The 20,772-nt window shown below is 42.4% G+C and overlaps 1 protein-coding gene and 1 long non-coding RNA gene across 5 annotated transcripts in view; one reads left to right on the top strand and one right to left on the bottom strand.

The window, feature by feature from the left end:
* FILIP1 (filamin A interacting protein 1) overlaps positions 1-20,772 on the top strand; it is a 221,638-nt gene that overhangs the window by 190,585 nt on the left and 10,281 nt on the right. For 2 of the 4 annotated variants that reach the window (XM_086316832.1, XM_086316833.1), the window contains 2 exons: positions 7,097-9,902; positions 13,663-13,720. In XM_086316832.1, coding sequence (XP_086172958.1) covers positions 7,097-9,902; positions 13,663-13,720 — 2,864 coding nt within the window. Of the gene's footprint in view, positions 1-7,096; positions 9,903-13,662; positions 13,887-20,772 lie in introns of all 4 variants that reach the window. The other 2 variants (XM_086316829.1, XM_086316830.1) reach the window with 1 other exon arrangement.
* LOC147365622 (uncharacterized) lies at positions 15,400-18,093 on the bottom strand. Its single transcript, XR_015132600.1, has 2 exons — positions 18,026-18,093; positions 15,400-15,437 (listed from the first exon to the last, which is right to left on the bottom strand). It is a non-coding gene; the product is annotated as an uncharacterized LOC147365622 (long non-coding RNA).

Genomic DNA, 20,772 nt, shown 5'->3' with positions numbered 1-20,772 from the left:
GGAAAAGCAGGAGAAGGCTTAAAAAAAATCTTTCATTTCCCCCTTTTCCTCCAAAACAATTTATTTTTCGACTCTAAAAGGAAAGAAATTAACAAATATCTGTGGAACAGTGCAGAATGAGCTGCTTTTCCTGGCATTAGTTTGAGTAAGTGTAAATGGATCCCAATAAGCAAGAAAAAGTCAGAGTCTTCAACAAGCTTACCTTAATAAACATAGAAATGAATGAAAAAATCACCCACAATCAGAATAATAGGAGAGTCACGTGGTACTGTAAGGAAAGAGAAAATCTGACTAGTCTCCAAACTAGCTGAGACTTGGGTGGACAAAGGCTAAGGACTATAATAAGGGGTTAAGTTTTATTATGGAAAATTTCAAAAAATTTACAAAAATAGAAAGAATAGTATAATGAACCCCCGTGTGCTTAACTTCAACAATTAATCAGTTTATGACCAATCTGGTTTCATCTATCCTAACTCCCCTAGATGATTTTTCATATGAATTCCAGAAATATCATTTCATTTGTAAATATTTCAATATGTATTTCTAAAATATAAAGATTCTTTTGAAAATATTGTCAAGATCCTTTATCATACCTAAAATTTAATAATAATTCCTTAATTTTTCCAATTATCTCAGTTTTTTAAAAATTTGGATGAGAATTGAAACAATTCTCATTCAATTTCTTTTAATTCAATTTCTTTTAATCCATAGTTTCAACTCCCAAGCTCTTTCTTCTTGGGATTTATTAAAGAAACTAGGTTTTTTAACTGTATAGACTCCACATTTTGAATTTTCCTGATTGTATCATCATAATGTCATTTAGTATGTTTCTTGCCCCTGTGAAGCTCAATCTAATTCAGGTTCAATTTTTTGGTAAGAATATTTCTTGGGTGGAGGTCTACACGTATGTACACAGTATCTGGCTATTTTTTAGGAAACATTGATGAGCCTCGCCTATGCCCATTATTTCACTGAGGATTGCAAAATGGTGATATTTTATAATTACCTCTTTATGTATTCTACCATTATTCATTTATTAACTAAACTGTTTCTACTGCCTACTTTAGACTTAGCAGGCCACATACGGTATCTGGCTCTTCTTAGTTATGTTTTACAAGCTTTTAAAAATGTAAGAAGCATTCATCTGTAGATTGTGTTTTGTAGAGCTGTAGTTTGAAGGTAGAGTTGACAAGATTTGTTGAAGAACTGAATGAGGATGCCCAGGACTCAAGGATGACTCTAGATCTGGGACCCAAACATCTGGGAGAATTTGGTTGTAGTTGACTGATGTGAGGAAGATGTGGTTGGAACAGGCACATGGGGAGGACTGGGAGCTCAGGAAGATGATGAAAAACAGCCCCGCAGGCTTGTGGGTGCCCAGTGATGACGTCCCTGCTGCTGAACGCGTTGATGTCAGCAGCAGGGAGAGCCTGAATGTATTTAAAGTGCTTTGTGCATTGACCTGTCCTTTAATTAATCACCGGGGTCATGTTTCCATTGACAAAATTCTGGATACAAACTGATACACTGGGTGATGAAACGTTCAAGGAGGATCTTGACAATTCCAGAAAGATAGGCTAAATCAAATAAGACACAATTAACCTAAACAAACGGGCTTCCCAGGTGGCACTAGCGATAATTAACCCACCTGCCAGAACAGGATACGTAAGAAATGTGGTTTTGATTCCTGAAGGAGGGCATGGCAACCCACTCAATATTCTTGCCTGGAGAATCTGCATGGACAGAGGAGCCTGGGGGCTGCAGTCCATAGGGTCGCACAGAGTGGGACACGACTGAAGCGACTTAGCACGCACGCATGCAACCTAAACAGTCTTGCAAACTTCAGCTCTCCAAGCAATACCTACTTGAGGAATAACATTATTGTTAAAAGCACTGTGGTCAAACAGATCTGGTCCAAAATCCCAATCTTACCTTCTTAGTCCTGTTCCCTTGATTAAGTCAAATAACTTCCCTGTTTATAAAACAGTATAGTAATGAGTAACCTTTGCTCAAAGGATTGTTATAAAAATGAAATCAACTAATAAAAACACTTAACACAGCCAAGGATGTATTATATTAGACGCTTGGTAAATAAAATGTTTTATTATCAGAACACCTTTCTTCTTATCTCTTATTTTTAAAAAAATTAAATATTAGCAAAAATTTGAGTTTGGGATGTGCTTTTAAGAGCCTCTTGAAATTTTAGAACTAATTTTAGAACTAAAGGTTTTCTAGTGCCTGAAACATTATTTTCCCAGAACAAGTTTTCTTGTCAGTCCAAACTCCATCTGAAAATCACGGCTGCCTTCTCTTAATTTTTTCAAATTCTGCTTTCACCTCTTTCTGCCTTAAGATTAATAAACCTATTTTATGTTTTCTACCATATTTTAAGCCACTCTTTTATATTTGTTTACAATTTTCTCCCTTTATCTGACATCTTAGAAAACTTTCCAGGGCTTTTTCTTAATATGTTTTTTTCTTCAGATATAATTTATATATTACAAAATTCACCAATTTTAGTTATATGTTTTGATGAGTCTTGAAAAATGTGTACCTCATAAACAGAACATTTCAGCCTATACTTTTAACATCTTCTTAACAAAAATTATTGAATTTCTGGACATGTTTATAAATGACAAATTTGTAAGTTAAAAAAAATAGTTTTATTGGGTATGAAAGAGAAATGAGGAATACATTTAAAAATAGTTATTAAGAAAGGCAAGAGAATTATGAAGAATCTATTAGATTATTGTCTTCCTTTTGTCCTCTAAATAAGATAAAATGTTTGCAGAAAATTAAGAACTTGCCAAGAATAAATTTGATTTCAGAATACTTAATGCTCTGCTTGCAACTGCTGATGAGAATTAGGGCACTAATTCACTTTCTTAGTCTTGGTCTTCTGGTTTGTTTCCTTTTAATGTTAATATGTTCAGAGCCAGGGTATGGTTGAAGAAAGGCAAGACGGATAGAAAAGAGAGCAGAGGGAGGTAGTAAGACCAGTGGGCACATAAAGCACCAAAATCCTCTTAATTTGCTCTTTCAATAATGTAATTACGTGGAAAGAGTATAATGTAATGTAGAACAAATTAAGTGTTTAAAGTACAATGTAAAAGTGTAACTATTAGAAAATTGTTTGAAATAGAAACATAATATGCCATAGTCGTTATGGTTTGTGAAATGTGCACAATGATATAATAATGCTTCTCAATGCTTGTTTAATGTAAAAAGGAGGATTTGTAGATATGGGAGAAGAAAAAAAAAAAAGCCACCTGAAAATGGAATGCCAAAATTGACCGAAAGGGCAGGTCAGTGGAGACAAGCCCTCTCTTTCTTTGGCGCTCCTGTGTTGTTCCATGGGTCTCTCCTTGCGCCTTTCTCTCCATTCCACTTTGTATTTGTTTACAACTCTCTCCCTTTATCTGACATCTTAGAAGACTTTCCAGGGCTTTTTCTTAATGTTTTTTTCTTCAGATATAATTTGAAGAAAATTATATCTCCCCACCTCAGTCCCCTCTCCCCCTCTCTGGACATGTGTTCCCATAGCTCCTTCTCCTTCTTTTGCCCTTTATTTCTGGGCGTTTCCCAAAGTTTTTTCCTCCATCCTTTCCTTTTTCTCTCTGTGCATAGTTTTTCCTTTGGTGATCATATTTATTCCCATGTTTAAGGGACTGTCACTTCCCTTATTGAAATAAAAACCCAAGATCTACCGTCTTAAAATTTTTAAGTTTACAGTATATAGTATTGTTAACTATTGTCTGGTATACTTTGCAAATTACTGTTGCTTCAACTGTCAATTTCTGCCAATATCCTTTCTCATCTCTTTTCCTGCTTCTATTAAAGGCACTACTATTTGCAATTATTCAGACCTAAAGGACTGAAGTAATTTTCTCTCTCTTTCTCTTCCTGCCAGTGAGTGAGCAGTCACAAAGTCCACAGTATCTTTTGCAAAGTCTTCGCAGTTCATTCTTCCCATCCCCAATGCCCTGCCTACAGACACTTGAATGCAGGTCTCTGTGCAGAAAGACTGTTGGACACTCAGAAAGAGTGTCCTGACTGAGCCACACAAGTCTACCAAGTCCTGGATCTAACCCTCAGCTACACCAACTGGGAAACTGGGCTTTGGGAGCCTACAGAGAATGGGTTGTGTATTGCTGTTAGGTCCACTTTAAAGGATGAAAGTAAAAGTGAAAGTCACTCAGTTGTGTCTGACTCCTTGCAACCCCATGGACTGTATAGTCCATGGAATTCTGCAGGCCAGAATACTGGAGTGGGTAGCCTTTTCCTTCTCCAGGGGGTCCTCCCAACCCAGGGATTGAACCCAAGTCTCCTGCATTGCAGGCAGATTCTTGATCAGCTGAGCTACAAGGGAAGCCCTTAAAAAATGAGAATGGCTTAAAATGTGAAAGAAGAGGGAAGGAGAGAAAGTTTAATGGGCCTAGAAAAAGAGAACTAGTCACAGGTAAGAGGACCTGAAAAATGTGGTTTTATGGAGCCAAGATCTAAGGTTATGCCCTTGGCTCACAGAATTATCTACTGAGCAGAAAATGCTATGCTTTTCTCTGGTTGAAACATCACTGCCCCAGGTTTTACTATCAAAGTCAAGATAATGATGTAAAAATACTTACAGATTAAACACAAAAAGCATTGAACAGACTTCCCATGTGGAGGAAATAGTGTGCCCTCTAGTTCTTATATTTGTTTTGTGTTTTATTACATCCATGTGTTGAGTCTGTGTGTCAGTCACTTTACCATCTCTCAGTCTTTAGAACATCCTGTGAGGGAGGTATTAGTATCCATTTATCCATTTCACCTTCCTTTACAGCCTAGAAAACATAGGGTCAAGTGTTTCAGTTCAGCCAGGATTCAGATACAGTTGTGTCTGACCCCAAAATCTATGTTTTAGCCATTCCAGCTCTCTGCCTCTCATAGCACAGACGCATAAGATTCTTCAACAACTACCTTTAGAAATTTCAACACTTTAAGCCTTAAACTTGAGAATAGTGATATTTTAAAGGAATTTGTCTCTAACAATTTAGTGAGGTCAAGGAATTTGAAAATATCCCCTGAAGTCTCTTATTCTACAGTAAGGTAACATTTCAGTTGTTTTGACGCCAAGTAAAAAGATCAGATAATCAATAAAATGCCCTTTTACACATGTACGAACCACAATTAGTGAAGCTATTACAGTATTACTCATTCAACTCATGGATTTGAAAATAATATTTTTGTCTTATTTTATAAATAAAGCCATAATGAGTTTGGAAGTTACCCATTTCAGTTAATAGATGCTTAGATACAACGGTATATTTTATAGAAATAAATTCTATGAAAAAAACTTAATGACATGAGCTGAGCTATGTCTATAGTAACTATCTGACACTGGGTTTGATTATAGTTACTCTGTGTATGTTCAATCATTTCTTGCACAGTTCAATATGACACTATTAACTTCTGTTAGCTGTTATCAGCTGTCAGATTAGCTGTTATCCAAGTAAATCTAATCTAATCCAAGTTCATCTAATTATGAAATAAATCTTTCATAATAAATAAAGTTCAAAATATATTGAAAGAAAAAAATGTAATTACAACAAATACATTAGTGGTTGTTTATAACTTGCTTCTCATATAAGCATAAATTACTAAATGCATTCTTATACTACATATGGTAAATATTATATTAACTTTGTTTTAAGGATAATTGAAAAGAACTGTTAAAAATTGGTGTAAGCTAACTGACAGCCATAAGTACTGTAAATATACTTTGGTCTACTTATATTTCTACTTTTTAAAGCTATACATTAACATTAAAATCTATACATTAACACCATAACCCTGGAGAAGGAAATGGCAACCCACTCCAGTATTCTTGCCTGTGAAATCCCACGGACAGAGGAGCCAGGCGTGTTACAGTACTGTAGTCTATGGGGTTGCAAAGAGTCAGACATGATTTAGCAACTAAACACCACCACCACCATAGAGAAAATGCATTTCATGCATATACAACAGTAATTCCTGTGACTGCCACATCTTTTTGGATTGATAGGAATTTGTGTTTCCTCCCTACCTGGCTCTCAATCTAAAAGGAAATGTTTAAATCAGAAAACAGAGACAAGATGCTGTGCCAGCCCTGGTGTTAACTAAAGTCAGTTATGTAGCTCGGCTCTCTATCAGAAAGCTTGTCTTGCCCTGCTCCTGTCATACAATACAAGGAAACCCAAAGCATCTTCTTTTCTGAGTCTTCCCTTTCAGTTAAAGTAAATTTATCTTTTGAAGTCTTACGATGCGAGGTGAAGAGTAAGTATCCTGGGCTGTACCGCATGAGACCCCAGACCCATTCCTTTCTGACTCTTCCTTCAGATGACCGTGGCAGAGGCTGCCTCAGAGGCTTGCCATGAGGATACGTAAAGACTACTGCCTAGAATACAGAAAATTCTACATAAATAGTCATTATTATTGCAAAACCTAAATTTTACTCCATCGTTATATTATTGAAGTATAACATATATATAAGAAAGGTACTCATCAGGGTTCAACTTACTGAAATTTCAGAAGCTGAATAATTCTGTGTAAAAGGCACACAGATTATGGAACAGAAACTAGTGAAAAGCCCTCTCCAGGCACCCTTCTAGTTGCTACCCCTTACTATGGGTAGCCAGCATCCTGACTTCTGGTTGGTTTGGTTTATGGCTATGTGTTAAACCTTCATATTTCAGTAATTGACAGGGGATTTATTATAATAACATTTTATTTTTGGTTCATATCTAAGACAGTCTTACTGCTGATTAATCTTTTAATGGGCTTCCCAGGTGGTGCTAGTGGTAAAGAACCTGCCTGCCAATGCAGAAGACCTAAGAGACATGGGTTGGATCGCTGGGTTGGGAAGATCCCCTGGAGGAGGGCATGGTGACACACTCCAGTATTCTTGCCTGGAGAATCCCATGGACAGAGGAGCCAGGTGGGCTACAGTCCATAGGGTCACAAAGAGTTGGACACGACTGAAGAGACTTAGCATGCACGCAATCTTCTAATATGTATAAAAACATATCAGAAATAAAATATCATGTAATAGGATATTTTAATATATTTTGTTTTCTAGGTTGAAAAAACTCCTTGAACAGGAAAAAGCTTACCAAGCCCGCAAAGAAAAGGAAAATGCTAAGCGGCTCAACAAACTGAGAGATGAGCTTGTGAAACTCAAGTCCTTTGCACTCATGCTGGTGGATGAAAGGCAAATGCATATCGAGCAGCTTGGCCTGCAGAGCCAGAAAGTACAGGACCTGACTCAGAAACTGAGGGAAGAGGAAGAAAAGCTCAAAGCCATCACTGCCAAGTCCAAAGAAGACAGGCAGAAATTGCTCAAGTTGGAAGTGGACTTCGAACACAAGGCATCAAGGTTTTCCCAGGAGCATGAAGAGATGAATGCTAAGTTGGCCAGTCAGGAGTCTCACAACAGACAACTCAGACTCAAGCTGGTTGGCCTGACTCAGAGAATCGAAGAGTTGGAAGAGACCAACAAGAACCTTCAGAAGGCAGAAGAAGAGCTTCAGGAACTAAGAGATAAGATCGCCAAAGGGGAATGCGGCAACTCCAGCCTCATGGCAGAAGTGGAAAATCTACGGAAGCGCGTGCTTGAGATGGAGGGTAAAGACGAAGAGATCACGAAAACCGAGTCCCAGTGCCGGGAACTGAGGAAGAAACTGCAGGAGGAAGAACACCATAGCCGGGAGCTCAAACTTGAAGTTGAGAAGTTACAGAAGAGAATGTCGGAACTGGAGAAATTGGAAGAAGCATTCAGCAAGAGTAAATCCGAGTGCACCCAGCTGCACTTAAATCTGGAGAAAGAAAAGAACTTAACCAAGGACCTGCTCAACGAATTGGAGGTGGTCAAGAGTCGGGTTAAAGAACTGGAATGTTCTGAAAGTCGATTGGAAAAGGCTGAATTAAGCCTCAAAGATGATCTTACAAAGTTGAAGTCCTTTACCGTGATGCTGGTGGATGAAAGGAAAAATATGATGGAAAAAATAAAGCAAGAGGAGAAAAAAGTGGATGGACTCAACAAAAATTTTAAGGTGGAGCAAGGAAAGGTTATGGACGTCACGGAAAAACTCATCGAAGAAAGTAAGAAGCTTTTAAAACTGAAATCTGAAATGGAGGAAAAGGTATACAATTTAACGAAAGAGAGAGATGAGTTAATAGGCAAACTGAAAAGTGAAGAAGAAAAATCCTCTGAATTAAGCTGCAGTGTGGACTTATTAAAGAAGAGACTTGATGGAATAGAGGAAGTGGAGAGAGAAATAACAAGAGGAAGGTCTCGAAAAGGACCTGAGCTCACCGGCCCCGAAGATAACAAAATTAAGGAACTAACACTGGAAATTGAGAGACTGAAGAACCGTCTCCAACAACTGGAGGTGGTGGAAGGGGACTTGATGAAGACGGAGGATGAGTATGACCAGCTGGAGCAGAAATTTAGAACCGAGCAGGATAAGGCCAATTTCCTCTCTCAGCAACTGGAGGAGATCAAACACCAAATCGCCAAGAACAAAGCCATAGAGAAAGGCGAGGCCGTGAGCCAAGAAGCCGAGCTGAGACACAGATTTCGGCTGGAAGAAGCCAAAAGTCGTGATTTAAAAGCTGAGGTCCAAGCTCTTAAAGAGAAGATTCACGAACTGATGAACAAAGAAGATCAGCTTTCTCAGCTCCAGGTGGATTACTCTGTCCTTCAACAGAGGTTTATGGAAGAAGAAAATAAGAACAAAAGCATGGGCCAGGAGGTCCTCCATCTGACCAAAGAGCTGGAGCTGTCCAAGCGGTACAGTCGCGCCTTGCGACCCAGCGTGAACGGGCGCAGGATGGTGGACGTTCCCGTGACATCCACGGGCGTGCAGACGGATGCCCTAGGCAGCGAGGCTGCGGAGGAGGACACACCGGCCGTGTTCATTCGGAAATCCTTTCAGGAAGAAAACCACATCATGAGCAACCTTCGCCAGGTAGGACTGAAGAAGCCTCTGGAACGTTCGTCGGTTCTAGACAGGTATCCGCCCGCGGCCAACGAGCTCACCATGAGGAAGTCCTGGATCCCGTGGATGAGGAAGAGGGAGAACGGGCCCCCGGTGGCTCCAGAGAAGGGGCCCCGAGCCAGTGCCAGCCCAGGTCACCCGGGAGAGCTGGTCCTCTCGCCCAAGCAGGGCCAGCCGCTGCACATTCGTGTGACCCCGGACCACGAGAACAGCACCGCCACTCTGGAGATCACCAGCCCCACGGCAGAAGAGTTCTTCTCGAGCACCACCGTCATCCCCACCCTGGGCAATCAGAAGCCGAGGATCACCATCATCCCCTCCCCAAACGTCCTGTCTCAGAAGCAGAAAGGCGCAGACGCTACCCTCGGCCCAGAGAGAGCCATGTCCCCAGTCACCATCACCACCTTTTCTAGGGAGAAGACCCCAGAGGGCGGGAGGGGGGCGTTTGCCGACCGGCCCACGTCCCCCATCCAGATCATGACCGTGTCCACATCGGCAGCCCCGACGGACATCAATGTCCCTCCCGAATCCCAGGAAATGCCCGTGGGAAGGACGGTCCTCAAGGTCACCCCAGAGAAGCAGCCTGGACCAACCCCAGTCCGGAAATACAACGCCAATGCCAATATCATAACCACGGAAGACAACAAAATCCACATTCACCTAGGCTCCCAGTTTAAGCGAGGCCCGGGGACTTCGGCTGAAGGGGCGAGTCCGGTGATCACTGTCCGACCGGTCAACGTGACGGCTGAGAAGGAGGTGTCCACCGGCACCGTCCTTCGCTCGCCCAGGAACCACCTCTCGCCCCGCCCTGGTGCGAGCAAAGTGACCAGCACCATCACCATTACCCCGGTCACGACTTCATCAGCCAGAGGAACCCAGTCAGTGGTGAGTAGAGGGGGGTTCCTCGTTCAGGCCAATGCGAGGGTCAGGCAGGGAAGTGAAAACAGAATAACCCAGTGTCCCAAAGGCAACCAAAGCACATGTCTCTCCTCCGCGGAACCCACTACCGGATGTTTCCCAAGAGACTGTCTACATCAAGAAATGAGAATAAAAAGGAACCTCCTATTTTATTCATTTGAGCTAATTGTGAGGGATAATTTCTTTTTTTCACTTAAATCATGTTGACTCCGAAACCCTCTTGCAAAGATGGCCTTTTGCCACCTCAGCTTATGCTAATAATAAGGTTGAAATTTTGATTTTTAATGTTTAAAGTATTTTTTAAAATAGAGGCTGGAAGAAACTGGCCAATGTGCAAAAAAATGAAAGCTATTCCTGGGTTATATTTTTAGAACCTGAGACATTTGATATTCATTTATGTATGGTCATAGTCATACTTCACTTTAAAGGTAAGATTAAAAGATTATGCTATCAAAAAATTTTTGTAAATTAAAAAAGAAGTGAATTTATATGTCTAAACACTGTATTTTATTAATAGTACAGTGCAGAGAGCAGGTGCTTGATAAATATTTAGTTAAAACCAGCTGGAAGGCTAAATGGATTATAGGAAAGCATGTCCAAAGTATAAAGGCCAGAACTTAAAAATAAATTATGTTTTTCAAAATACCTCCAGTGATTTTCTTCATTTATTGGGAACAATTGGTAGATGAAATTATAGAAGATCATGTATTATTTAGATATTAATTTAAGCTAATAGACTAGAAATTGTGATCCCTAATCTCTGAGCAAGTTCTACAGCAGATATTAGAGTCTTAACAAGACAAGAAGCTTATTATTTAAGTGTAGAAACTGGCTTATTTGCCTGTATCTTCACTATAATTTACTTTAATTCTCTGTGCACAAGCATAGACCAGAACAGGCTTCAAAGAGTGAAGTACTTACGAACTGCTTTGTCGGTCAGGCTTTTTGTTATTGGCTCTACAGGAGCTAAATATCATTCAGAACTGCTCACCCTTCTCAAATGGTTCAATACTGTTTTTTTAAAACAACACAGCATCGATTGGATTTTTTTATAAAAGTTAGCGGAGGTGTAATTGTTGTGATTTAGAGCAAAGTTTCTGCTAGAACATCTTATTCCCATTTTAAGGGTCAGATCGAGATAGCCCTCCTTTCTGGAATAACATTTTGGATTACTGATTAAAGCCCATATGCAAGTAGAACTTTAAAACAACTGTCTAAGATTTCTAAGGCCTAAATGCTGGCCCAAGTACTTTAGGTAGATCAGCTTCCATAGAATCGAGGTCAACAAGAAGTTTGGGATGAATAGTGTGACTAGATCATTTGTGCAATTTTAGCTGCACTTTAGGCACCAGGTAGGGTGCTGACTGTAGAGAGGACTTTTGAAGTTCTTGGCTTAGTGGGAGAGGCAGGATTGGAACCTACCTAGTGGTTCTGTGAGGGCGTGGTGTACAAAGGAACCAGCGGAGAAGTCTTCCCCGAGGGCAGAGGTGTTCACAGATAAGGAGAGAGGGCAGCATGTGCACAGGGTTGGCAGTGTGGGGAGATGTCGCGTGGGGGACAGTGAGCCGTCCCTTTGGGCTGCAGCAGCCGGACCTGGGAACCCTGCAGGAGCAGAAGAGGAGATGCACACCGGGATCAGATGCTGAAGATGCATGTATCTTATTATGGAATTGACATTTAATTTCAGAGAGGAGGCAAAGGGAGCCATAAACAGGGTAGTAGTTTTTTAAATGACATTATTTCTGTTTTAGATATGTTTATAAAGCAATTTAAAGGATCAGTTGGAGGAAGCAGAGGCTGAGGGAAGAGATATGGTTGCAGTTCTCTAGGCTGGAGATGTGCGCTTGAACTGTGGGAGTGAAAATGAGGATGTGCACGTGTGCATGCTTAGTCATGTCCGACTCTTTGCGACCCTTTGGACTGTAGCCTTCCAGCCTCCTCTGTCGATGGGATTTTCCAGGCAAGAATACTGGAGAGGGTTGCCACAGAGATATACTGAAGACAGAATTGAAGATTTCATGACATTGAGTTCAGAGGGCAGCTCGGAGGTTTCTGGCTTGGCCGTAGGGGTAGATAAAACGAGAAACCCGGGGGATTGCTGTTCGAGTAAGAAGATAAATAACGTTTGGGGCATGTTATAATTGAGATGCCTCAGGTACCCTGGAAATGTGGTTAGAAACCTGGATCTGCATTTAAGGAGAGCCCTGTGATGTGAGAATTGGACCATGAAGAAAGCTGAGCACCAAAGAATTGATGCTTTTAACTGTGGTGCTGGAGAAGATTCTTGAGAGTCCCTTGGACTGCAAGGAGATCAAACCAGTTAATCCTAAAAAGAAATCAGTCCTGAATATTCATTGGAAGGACTGATGCTGAAGCTGAAGCTCCAATACTTTGGCCACCTGATGCGAAGAACTGATTCATTGGAAAAGACACTGATGCTGGGACAGATTGAAGGCAGGAGGAGAAGGGGACGACAGAGGATGAGATGGTTGGATGGCATCACTGACTGGATGGGCATGAGTTTGATCAAGCTTTAGGAGTTGGTGATGGATAGGGAAGCCTGGTGTGCTGCAGTCCATGGGGTCACAAAGAGTTGGACACAACTGAGTGACTGAACTGAACTGAACTGATGGCTCAAGGTTCAGTGTCTCAGACACATGTGGGTGACAACTCAGGTAATTTTCGGGGTGAGTGTGGAAAATAAGAAGAGGACTGAGGATGGAGCATGGTGATACCCACATTTAGAAGGCAGGCAAACTGGAACTGGGAGCCATTTTTGAGAATGAAAAGGAGTCAGGGACAAGAGGGCGATGGGTGAGACCCAAGTGAGATATCACAGCAGGAGAGTTTTAGGAACTCCTTCAAGAAGGAATCATCTATGTTGCTGGAAGAGGGTGTTTGCTATGACCTGTGTGTTCTCGTGGCAGAACTCTGTTAGCCTTTTCCCTGCTTCATTTTGCACTCCAAGGCCAAATTTACCTGTTAATCCAGGTATCTCTTGACTTCTACTTTTGCATTCTGATCTCCTATGATGAAAAGGACATCTCTTTTTGGTGTTAGTTCTAGAAGGCTTGTAGGTCTTCACAGAACCTGTTAACTTCAGCTTCTTTGGCATCAATGGTTGAGGCATAGACTTGGATTACCATGGTGTTGAATGGTTAGCCTTGGAAACGAACCGAGGTCACTGTGTTGTTTCAAGAAGGAGGGTGTAAGGAAATCCCCTGGCAGTCCAGTGGTTAGGACTCCACGGTTCTGCTGCAGAGGGCATGGGGTCTGATTCATGATCAGGGAACTTAGATCTAGCATGCCCTGACACAAGGCCAAAAAAACAAAACGGAGGATGTGGTCAACAGTGACAAAAAAGAGAAGAGTTAGCCTCATTAGGAGGGGAAAGGAGAGCTGCTTCATCTAAAGGAAGTGGAGGTGGTTTGAGGACAGGAGGGATACAAATGCCCGAGTGTATGCAGGGTGGCCTGTATTTTTCTGTGAAACAGGAGTGAAAGTCGGGGGCTTGAGAACAGAAAGACACTGGGCATAGATGTTCAGGGAGAGGGAAAAGGGGAAAGTGGACTAGACCGCAAGCAACTCCAACTTTCTAACAACAATCTTCTCTGGGGCGGACTCATCTGTGGGTGGTCCTGTGGTGTGCTTATGTTCAGATGATGCCATTTCCAGGGGGAGACTCACCAACACGGCCCTTGTGTCTCTGTCTTTTCTTCTCTTGCAGTCGGGACAAGACGGGTCAGCCCAGCGGCCTACACCCACCCGCATTCCTATGTCAAAAGGTATGAAAGCAGGAAAGCCAGTAGTGGCAGCCCCAGGAGCAGGAAATCTGACCAAATTCGAGCCTCGAGCTGAGACTCAGTCTATGAAAATAGAGCTGAAGAAATCTGCAGCCAGCAGCGCTACCTCTCCTGGAGGGGGGAAGGGCTGAGGGCAGTGGCGGAGGGGGTAGGTCGAGCAGATGCTACTGCTGCTGTCTGTCCCTGCCCACTCGCTGTGTGTACTAACTGGAGTTTTCGATATCTTGTTCATAAAATAATCAACTAATAGCCATGTGTCTTTCCTATTTTGTGGATTTGTTTTGAGGCCGGGACATAGAAAAACTAGCAAAACTACTGTATGTTACGCGCCTGGCGGAGAATGCTGGGTCTGAGGCAGGGCCTGACCTCTAGAGCCATTTTTGCTTCGAGAAAGTAGACTCATCAGTTGAACCAGTAAGATTGGGGTTGGGGGGTGGGGAGTAGGGGCTGGATCACCACCTCTCCAAAGCCACTGCCTTACTTCCTAATTGTAAATGAAATTAAGTAGGCCTTGGTTCCACCGTAATTATTTTGCAAAAGCTCTTTTCTGAAATAGGAAATAGTTTACCAATTGTCAGTTGCTTCTATCGAACTCCAAATTTGCTTCACATGCAGGAAACAAACAAAAAGCAGAAGCCATCTCCTAGTTATCGCAGGGCCCGGGCCTCTAAAGGTTTGCAAAAACAAAGCCCTGAAGCCAATTTCAGGGAACAATTTGAATGTGAAATAAAATGGAAATAATATATGGAATTCTAAAAACAGAGTTTTACTTATTTGTGTGTGTCTGTGTGTATTGTAAAGCTTTTGGAATTTTAGAACCATTAATGTCAGACTCACGCTCTATTCAAGTGTGCAGTTGATTTAAATTGTGGAGTGATGCTGCCAAGTGGCCCTTTATAATTCAACAGAGGTTGTAATGCATAGAGAATAGGGGTCAGTAAATTTTGATACTTTGTTGCCAAGACATAAAATGACATCATGCAAAGCTTAATTGAATTTAAACATTTTCACAGTCAAGTACTTTGCAAGTTCAGAACCAGTTCATGAGTGTGTGTGTGTGTGTGTGTGTGTGAGTGTGGTGTGGTGTGGTGAAGTGTATTATTACTTGTGTTTGTATCATTGCTGTTTATTTTAAGCATGTTTTAATATGCATGAAGAGTGAGTGAAAGCAAAATGCTGTTGTCAACAAGATTAACTGCATAACCGCGTTGATGTGGATTGGTGCTTCATAGTCAGGTAACCACAAGTGAGCTGATAACAAATGAGGCTGATAACCCTCAGCTTAGCATCTGAAGTCTCAGGTAGGCAGTACCTTTCCAAGTCTTTGAGCCCACTGGGTCAACTTTACAACACAGTAAGTACTTAGTTACAGGTTGCTATTTTCCACTTCTAAATTGTGAGGGTTCCAAAATCATTTGATTAGTCCCTGCTCTGGATATTTGTGTAAAGGTAGTTTGTTTTTTTTTTTTTTTTTAAGATATATGATTAGTTTTTAGCCCATTGTTTAAAAGTGAAAGTCACTCAGTTATGTCCGACTCTTTGTGACCGCATAGTTTATACAGTCCATGGAATTCTCCAGGCCAGAATACTGGAGTGGATAGCCTTTCTCTTCTCCAGGGGATCTTCCCAACCCAGGGATCAGACCCAGGTCTCCTGCACTGCGGGCAGATTCTTTCCCAGCTGAGCCACAAGGGAAGCCCTTAAAAAAAAAAAAAAAAGTGAAAGTGTTAGTGGCTCAGTCGTCTGACTCTTTGTGACCCCATAGCCTGGCAGGCTCCTCTGTCCATGGAATTCTGTCCAGGCAAGAGTTCTGGAATGGTTAGCCTTCCCTTCTCTAGGGAATCTTCCTGACCCTGGAATTGAACCTGGGTCTCCTGCATTGCAGGCAGATTCTTTACCATCTGAGCCACTAGGAAATCATTGAGCTTCAGGGTAAAGAGACTGTCTTCTGAGTTCTTTCCACACCGGACTTCCTGTTCCCTGTAGAACCTGGACTCAAATTGTCGATGAAGGAGGTAGACCCGTCTCCGTATTCACACTCACTTAATTAGATCACTGTGGCCGACAGCTCAGTTCTCAGCAAACATATTTTAAAATGTTAAGCAACCACGATCGACATGCCCTGATAAGGGAATTTCAAGGTAGAAGAAGAGGGAGAATGAGAAAAAAAGAAAACACGAACTTTCTGAACACGTTTAAACTAGAGATCTTGCCATTTGGAATATCGACTTGTGTTCTTTCAAAAGGGAGCGCCCCTCTTTTGTAGAGTGGACATCATCCCCTTCAAAAACAAAGATGCTCCACTGTTACTCAAACGCCTCCCTGGCATCTAGGCTGTGTCGTGTTGTTGTACCATAACATGTATTTGAACAAACGGAGGAGTCCAGAGAATGAAACGCTGCATTTTTTTTTATTCTACCTGCCATTCTTCAGTGACCTCCTAATCAACTGTTGCTGCTGCTGTTTTGCTTTTTCACCTGCACACATCACGCTTATGGTGGTTCTGCCCGGAAGCTCATTCCCATCCATAGGGAGGGCCCAGAAGATGCTTAACCATGCATGGACAGGATGTTTATACATCTGGGTCTTGGGATACAGCCCGCTAAGAAAACTTGGTGGCACCACACATATTCGCTTTTCAGAAATGATAAAGAGCAACCACTGTGGCAGTTTTCCTTTGTAATTTTAGCTCCAACTCAACGTTGATGGGCTAGCTTTGTTTTAAACTGCATATTAGAAGTGACATCCACTGGGGGTTGGAGGTGGAGGATTCGGTGCACTCCAACTTTGGCTTCCATGTGTGAATTTAATGTTTTTTTTTTTTTTTAAGATGCATGTGCTTTTGTAAGAGTGAATGGGGTGAAAAGGTGAGAGGTTTTTTCCCCTCTGTTCTGGAACAAAGTATTGTGTATCAGGGATCTCACCAGGGCCACTGTGGACAGATGCCATCAGATCTCATCCTGGGAGGGAGAGGGGTACCATTGCCACAGATTACAATGTGGGGACACATGGGGCCCCATTCACAGAGCTACACAGCAGCCCTGGTCTTGTTCTTCTTCAGTCCCTAAGTCCTGTCTGACTCTTTGCAACCCCATGGACTGTAGCCCGCTAGGCTCTTCTGTCCATGGGATTTCCCAGGCAGGAATACTGGAGTAGGTTGCCATGCCCTCCTCCAGGGGATCTTCCTGAGCCAGGGATCGAACCTACATCTCTGCAGCTTTTGCATCGGCAGACAAATTCTTTACCGTGGACCATCATAGTATGCAGAAACAGCCGACACACACAAATGATCATTATGCATACTATGATCATAGCCATGTAGCACGCATATACCAGAAACATTCCAAGATGAGACATGGCCCAAAGGATCTTGATAGTTTCTTGAAAATAACTTTCCCATCTGGGTCACTTGATTAAACAGAGGCATTCAGTTTCTACTGTCATCTTTATGATATTTTAAGTGAGGACAGGTTAACATGGGGCAGATGGAATGTCTGGAGGTTTCTGTGTATTCATCCAGGGTAGGGCATTACCAGACCTCTTACTTGAATGCTTTAAGAAAGAAGTGAAGACATAGCTTTGATGTGCAGTGTGGGAAGAGTATAATTTAAGGGAAACAAAAACCTGTCCGTGAATGTAAGATGCACAGAGATTTGAACTTCTCCTTCCTTCATAGATTTGGAAATACTGAGGAGAGAGTGAGGCTTTCCTGACCGGAAAAATCCCATGGATAAGAAGAGCATTTGTATGTGGGAGGCAGGAGGGCATAGAGAAGAGGGAACAAGACCAGCCCCGGGAGGATTCCCAGGACATGGGAGTGTATCATTCCCAAACTTTTCCAACCCAGACGATGGTCGACATTTCCCTGCTACCACCTCCTTCAGGATTTCATGATTGGTCATCTCTTCACCCCTCTGCTCTTTCAGCTTCCCTTTTTCACCTGTTACGTCTACACAAGACATCAATGCACTGGCCCCTTCCATCTCAGCACAATTCTTCCTTCAGTTGTGTCATCCTCTCTGGCGAGTTACTCCTCTGTCTTCCCTGACCCATGGAGCCATTGACAGGATGCTCAAGCTTGTCTGCCTCCGCTTCCCATTTATTCTTTAATGGAGCCTTACTTCTGTTAAAGTAATTCGTACGCATAGTTAAAATATCAGTCAACGCTAAAAGACCATATGGCACCCAGGATCTGTGACCTGGCTCCTGACCGCCCCGCCCTGCCTGCCCCCCAGCTGAACTCCCACCCCCAAGCCCACAGAATGCCTTGCAGAACAGCCAGCTCACCTTCGCTTGACTTGCTCGACTTGCTTCCTCTCCGTGGAAGCTGCCCTTCCTCTGGCATCTCCTTTGGGTGGTTCTGTCTTTCTCTCTCCAAAGTCTCTTTTAAAAGCATCACCCTCCGTGAAGGCGTGGCGGTGGTGGCTGGTGGCGGCTTAGTCACGAGTCTCGTCACAGACAGATCATTATTTCAGAATCTAAGTCAAGGTTTAAAGCCTGTCCTATTTTTTTTTTTTTACATTTTTACGGAAAATGTTGTCAACAAAACAAAACCGGGCACTTCACTGTAGAGGAGAAAACCAGCAGTTGAAGGATGGCTAGGAGTCAGAGAAGAGAGAGGCGTCCTTGCTTCCTCTTTGGTCTGCAGTACAAACCTGTGAGAGTGATGGGGAGGATGCCAACACTTCATGCCTGAGAACACGAAGGGAAAGAGTGGGTGGAATTAGGGGAAAATCCAAGTGCTGCCATTCTGGGTGGTGTAAGTTACTTCTATTTCCCTTCAAAGGCACCGTGGCAGGTGGTTGCTGTTTAGTCGTTAAGTTGTGTCTGACTTTGTGACCCCATGGACTGCAGCACACCAGGCTCCTTTGTCTGTCACCACCTCCAGGAGTTTGCTCAAAGTCTTGTCTATTGAGTCAGTGATGCCATCCAACCGTCTCATCCTCTGTCGTCCCCTTCTCCTCCTGCCTTCAATCTTTCCCAGCATCAGGATCTTTTCCAAAGAGTCGGCTTTTTTCATAAGGTGGCCAGAGTATTGGAGCTTCAGCTTCAGCATTAGTCCTTTCGATGAATATTCAAGACTGGTCTCCTTTGGGATGGACTGGTTGGATCTCCTTGCTGTCCAAGGGACTCTCAAGAGTCTTCTCCAACACCACTGTTCAAAAGCAGCATTACCATCGCAGATAATGGATTCTAAACAAACAGGAGTCCCAGATTGGGAAGTTCTCACCTCTGAAGCCATCATGTGTGTAAAGAACTAAGGGGACCTGAGAGCTTCTTGTGAATTATAAACATACTTGAATGAATTACAAATGGCTCATCCTTTCTGAGTCCCCTAGAGGGGTTCAGGAAAGAAAAGGTTCCAGGTCATTCGTCATGCTCTTTAGTTTCATGCTGGACCTTCCAAAAGAGATCACAGAGGCTGTCCTTTTAAAGGACTGAACACCACCACCATATGCAGGATTTAGATTGCAGATAGTTATTAAGGTGAACAGGGAGAGAAGGTGGATTGCTGAACGGACATAGGACTGACCAGAGATCAGAGGAAAGAAGTGTAACCTTTGGCAAACCACTTCACCTTGGCTTATGACCTACATTTAGCTATTATCTGTTATAATTCTGACATTCCTGCTTATAGTGATAATATGATATGCTTCACTCTTGTTCAGTAAGCAGTTTAAAAGATTCTGTCATAATGCTTTTCCTAAAAACTAATAGTTAATTGCTTACCCAGTAAAAATAGTTTTGACCTCTTTACTTGTGTTAATACTATGTATGTGTAACGGATAGAATTGCAAAGTCAAGGACTATTTAGAAATGAACCAGACTTTAGAAGTCAACAAGATAACTATCCCTATTATTAAAGATGGAAACAAAATCAAAACAAAAAAACCCCAAGGCTTAGAGTGTCTATCTTCTCAATGATGAAACCAGGGTTTCAGTTTCTTCTAGTACCTTATTCATGATTTCATATGATGAAACTACTTCAAATGAGCAAAGTGTATATTTATCTATAGATAAAAATACCCACTCAATGGGCCAAAATAATATTGCCAAAGGTTTTGAGATATTGAGCTATCTACACGGAAACTCTTGGGACTTGCCAGGTGGCGCTAGAGGTAAAGAACCTGCCTGCAGTGCAGCAAATGCAGGTTCAATTCCTGGGTTGGGAAGATCCGCTGGAGGTGTGCATGGCAACCCACCCCTGTATTCTTGCCTGGCGAATTCCATGGACAGAGGAGGCTGGTGGGCTGCAGTCCATGGAGTTGCACAGTCAGACACAACTGAAGTGACTTAGCAGAGTAGCACAGCATAGCACATGGTAACTCTGTGTTAAAGTTCTCAGAACAGCACTTTGATAAATATTGGCCTTACCTAAAAATCACAGCTGCCACTCAATTTTCATACGTAATGTTGTATTCCATGCCGTCCTGTGATCAGTTGTAGACTTATGTCAACCTAAGTTGATCTCAGCATCCAGCATCTAGCACCTGTGTCCAAAAGGTAGAAACTGAGCACACTTAGCTCAAGGACTTAATTATTTTCTAACCATTTACTTTTATTTATGATTAATGTTGCCTATGAGATAACAGGGCTTCCCAGGTGGCTGGGCTTCCCAGATGGCGCTAGTGGTAAAGAACACACCTGCCAATGCAGGAGTCATACGAGATGCAGTTTCAATCCCTGGATTAGACAGATCCCCTGGAGGAGGGCATGGCAAACCCCTCCAGTATTCTTGCCTGGGAAATCCCATGGACAGAGGAGCCTGGCAGGCTACAGTTCATAGGGTTGTAAAGAGTTGGTCATGACTGAAGTGACTTATCAGGCATGCACGCATGGGATAACTAGTTCCAATTTATTTGTATCTGGGGAACAGTAATCTGTGTGAGAGAGAACAACTAGCTTGCCTGAAAAAGAAGCTATCAGTCGTAACTGTGATGATTAGTAACTCCTGCCACCTAGGAGCAGGGAGGGATTGGGGAGGCGAGGACTTGGTCTGATGATGGAGTGGGAAATGTTCTGGAAGGAAACAA

The sequence above is a fragment of the Bos grunniens genome, chromosome 9 (genome assembly GCF_055505025.1).
Source record: "Bos grunniens cultivar Pamir isolate PY7600 chromosome 9, Bosgru_T2T1.0, whole genome shotgun sequence".
Classification (NCBI taxonomy): domain Eukaryota; kingdom Metazoa; phylum Chordata; class Mammalia; order Artiodactyla; family Bovidae; genus Bos; species Bos grunniens.
The sequence above is the reverse complement of the archived record's forward strand: the minus strand, read 5'-3'. Positions and strand labels throughout refer to the sequence as shown.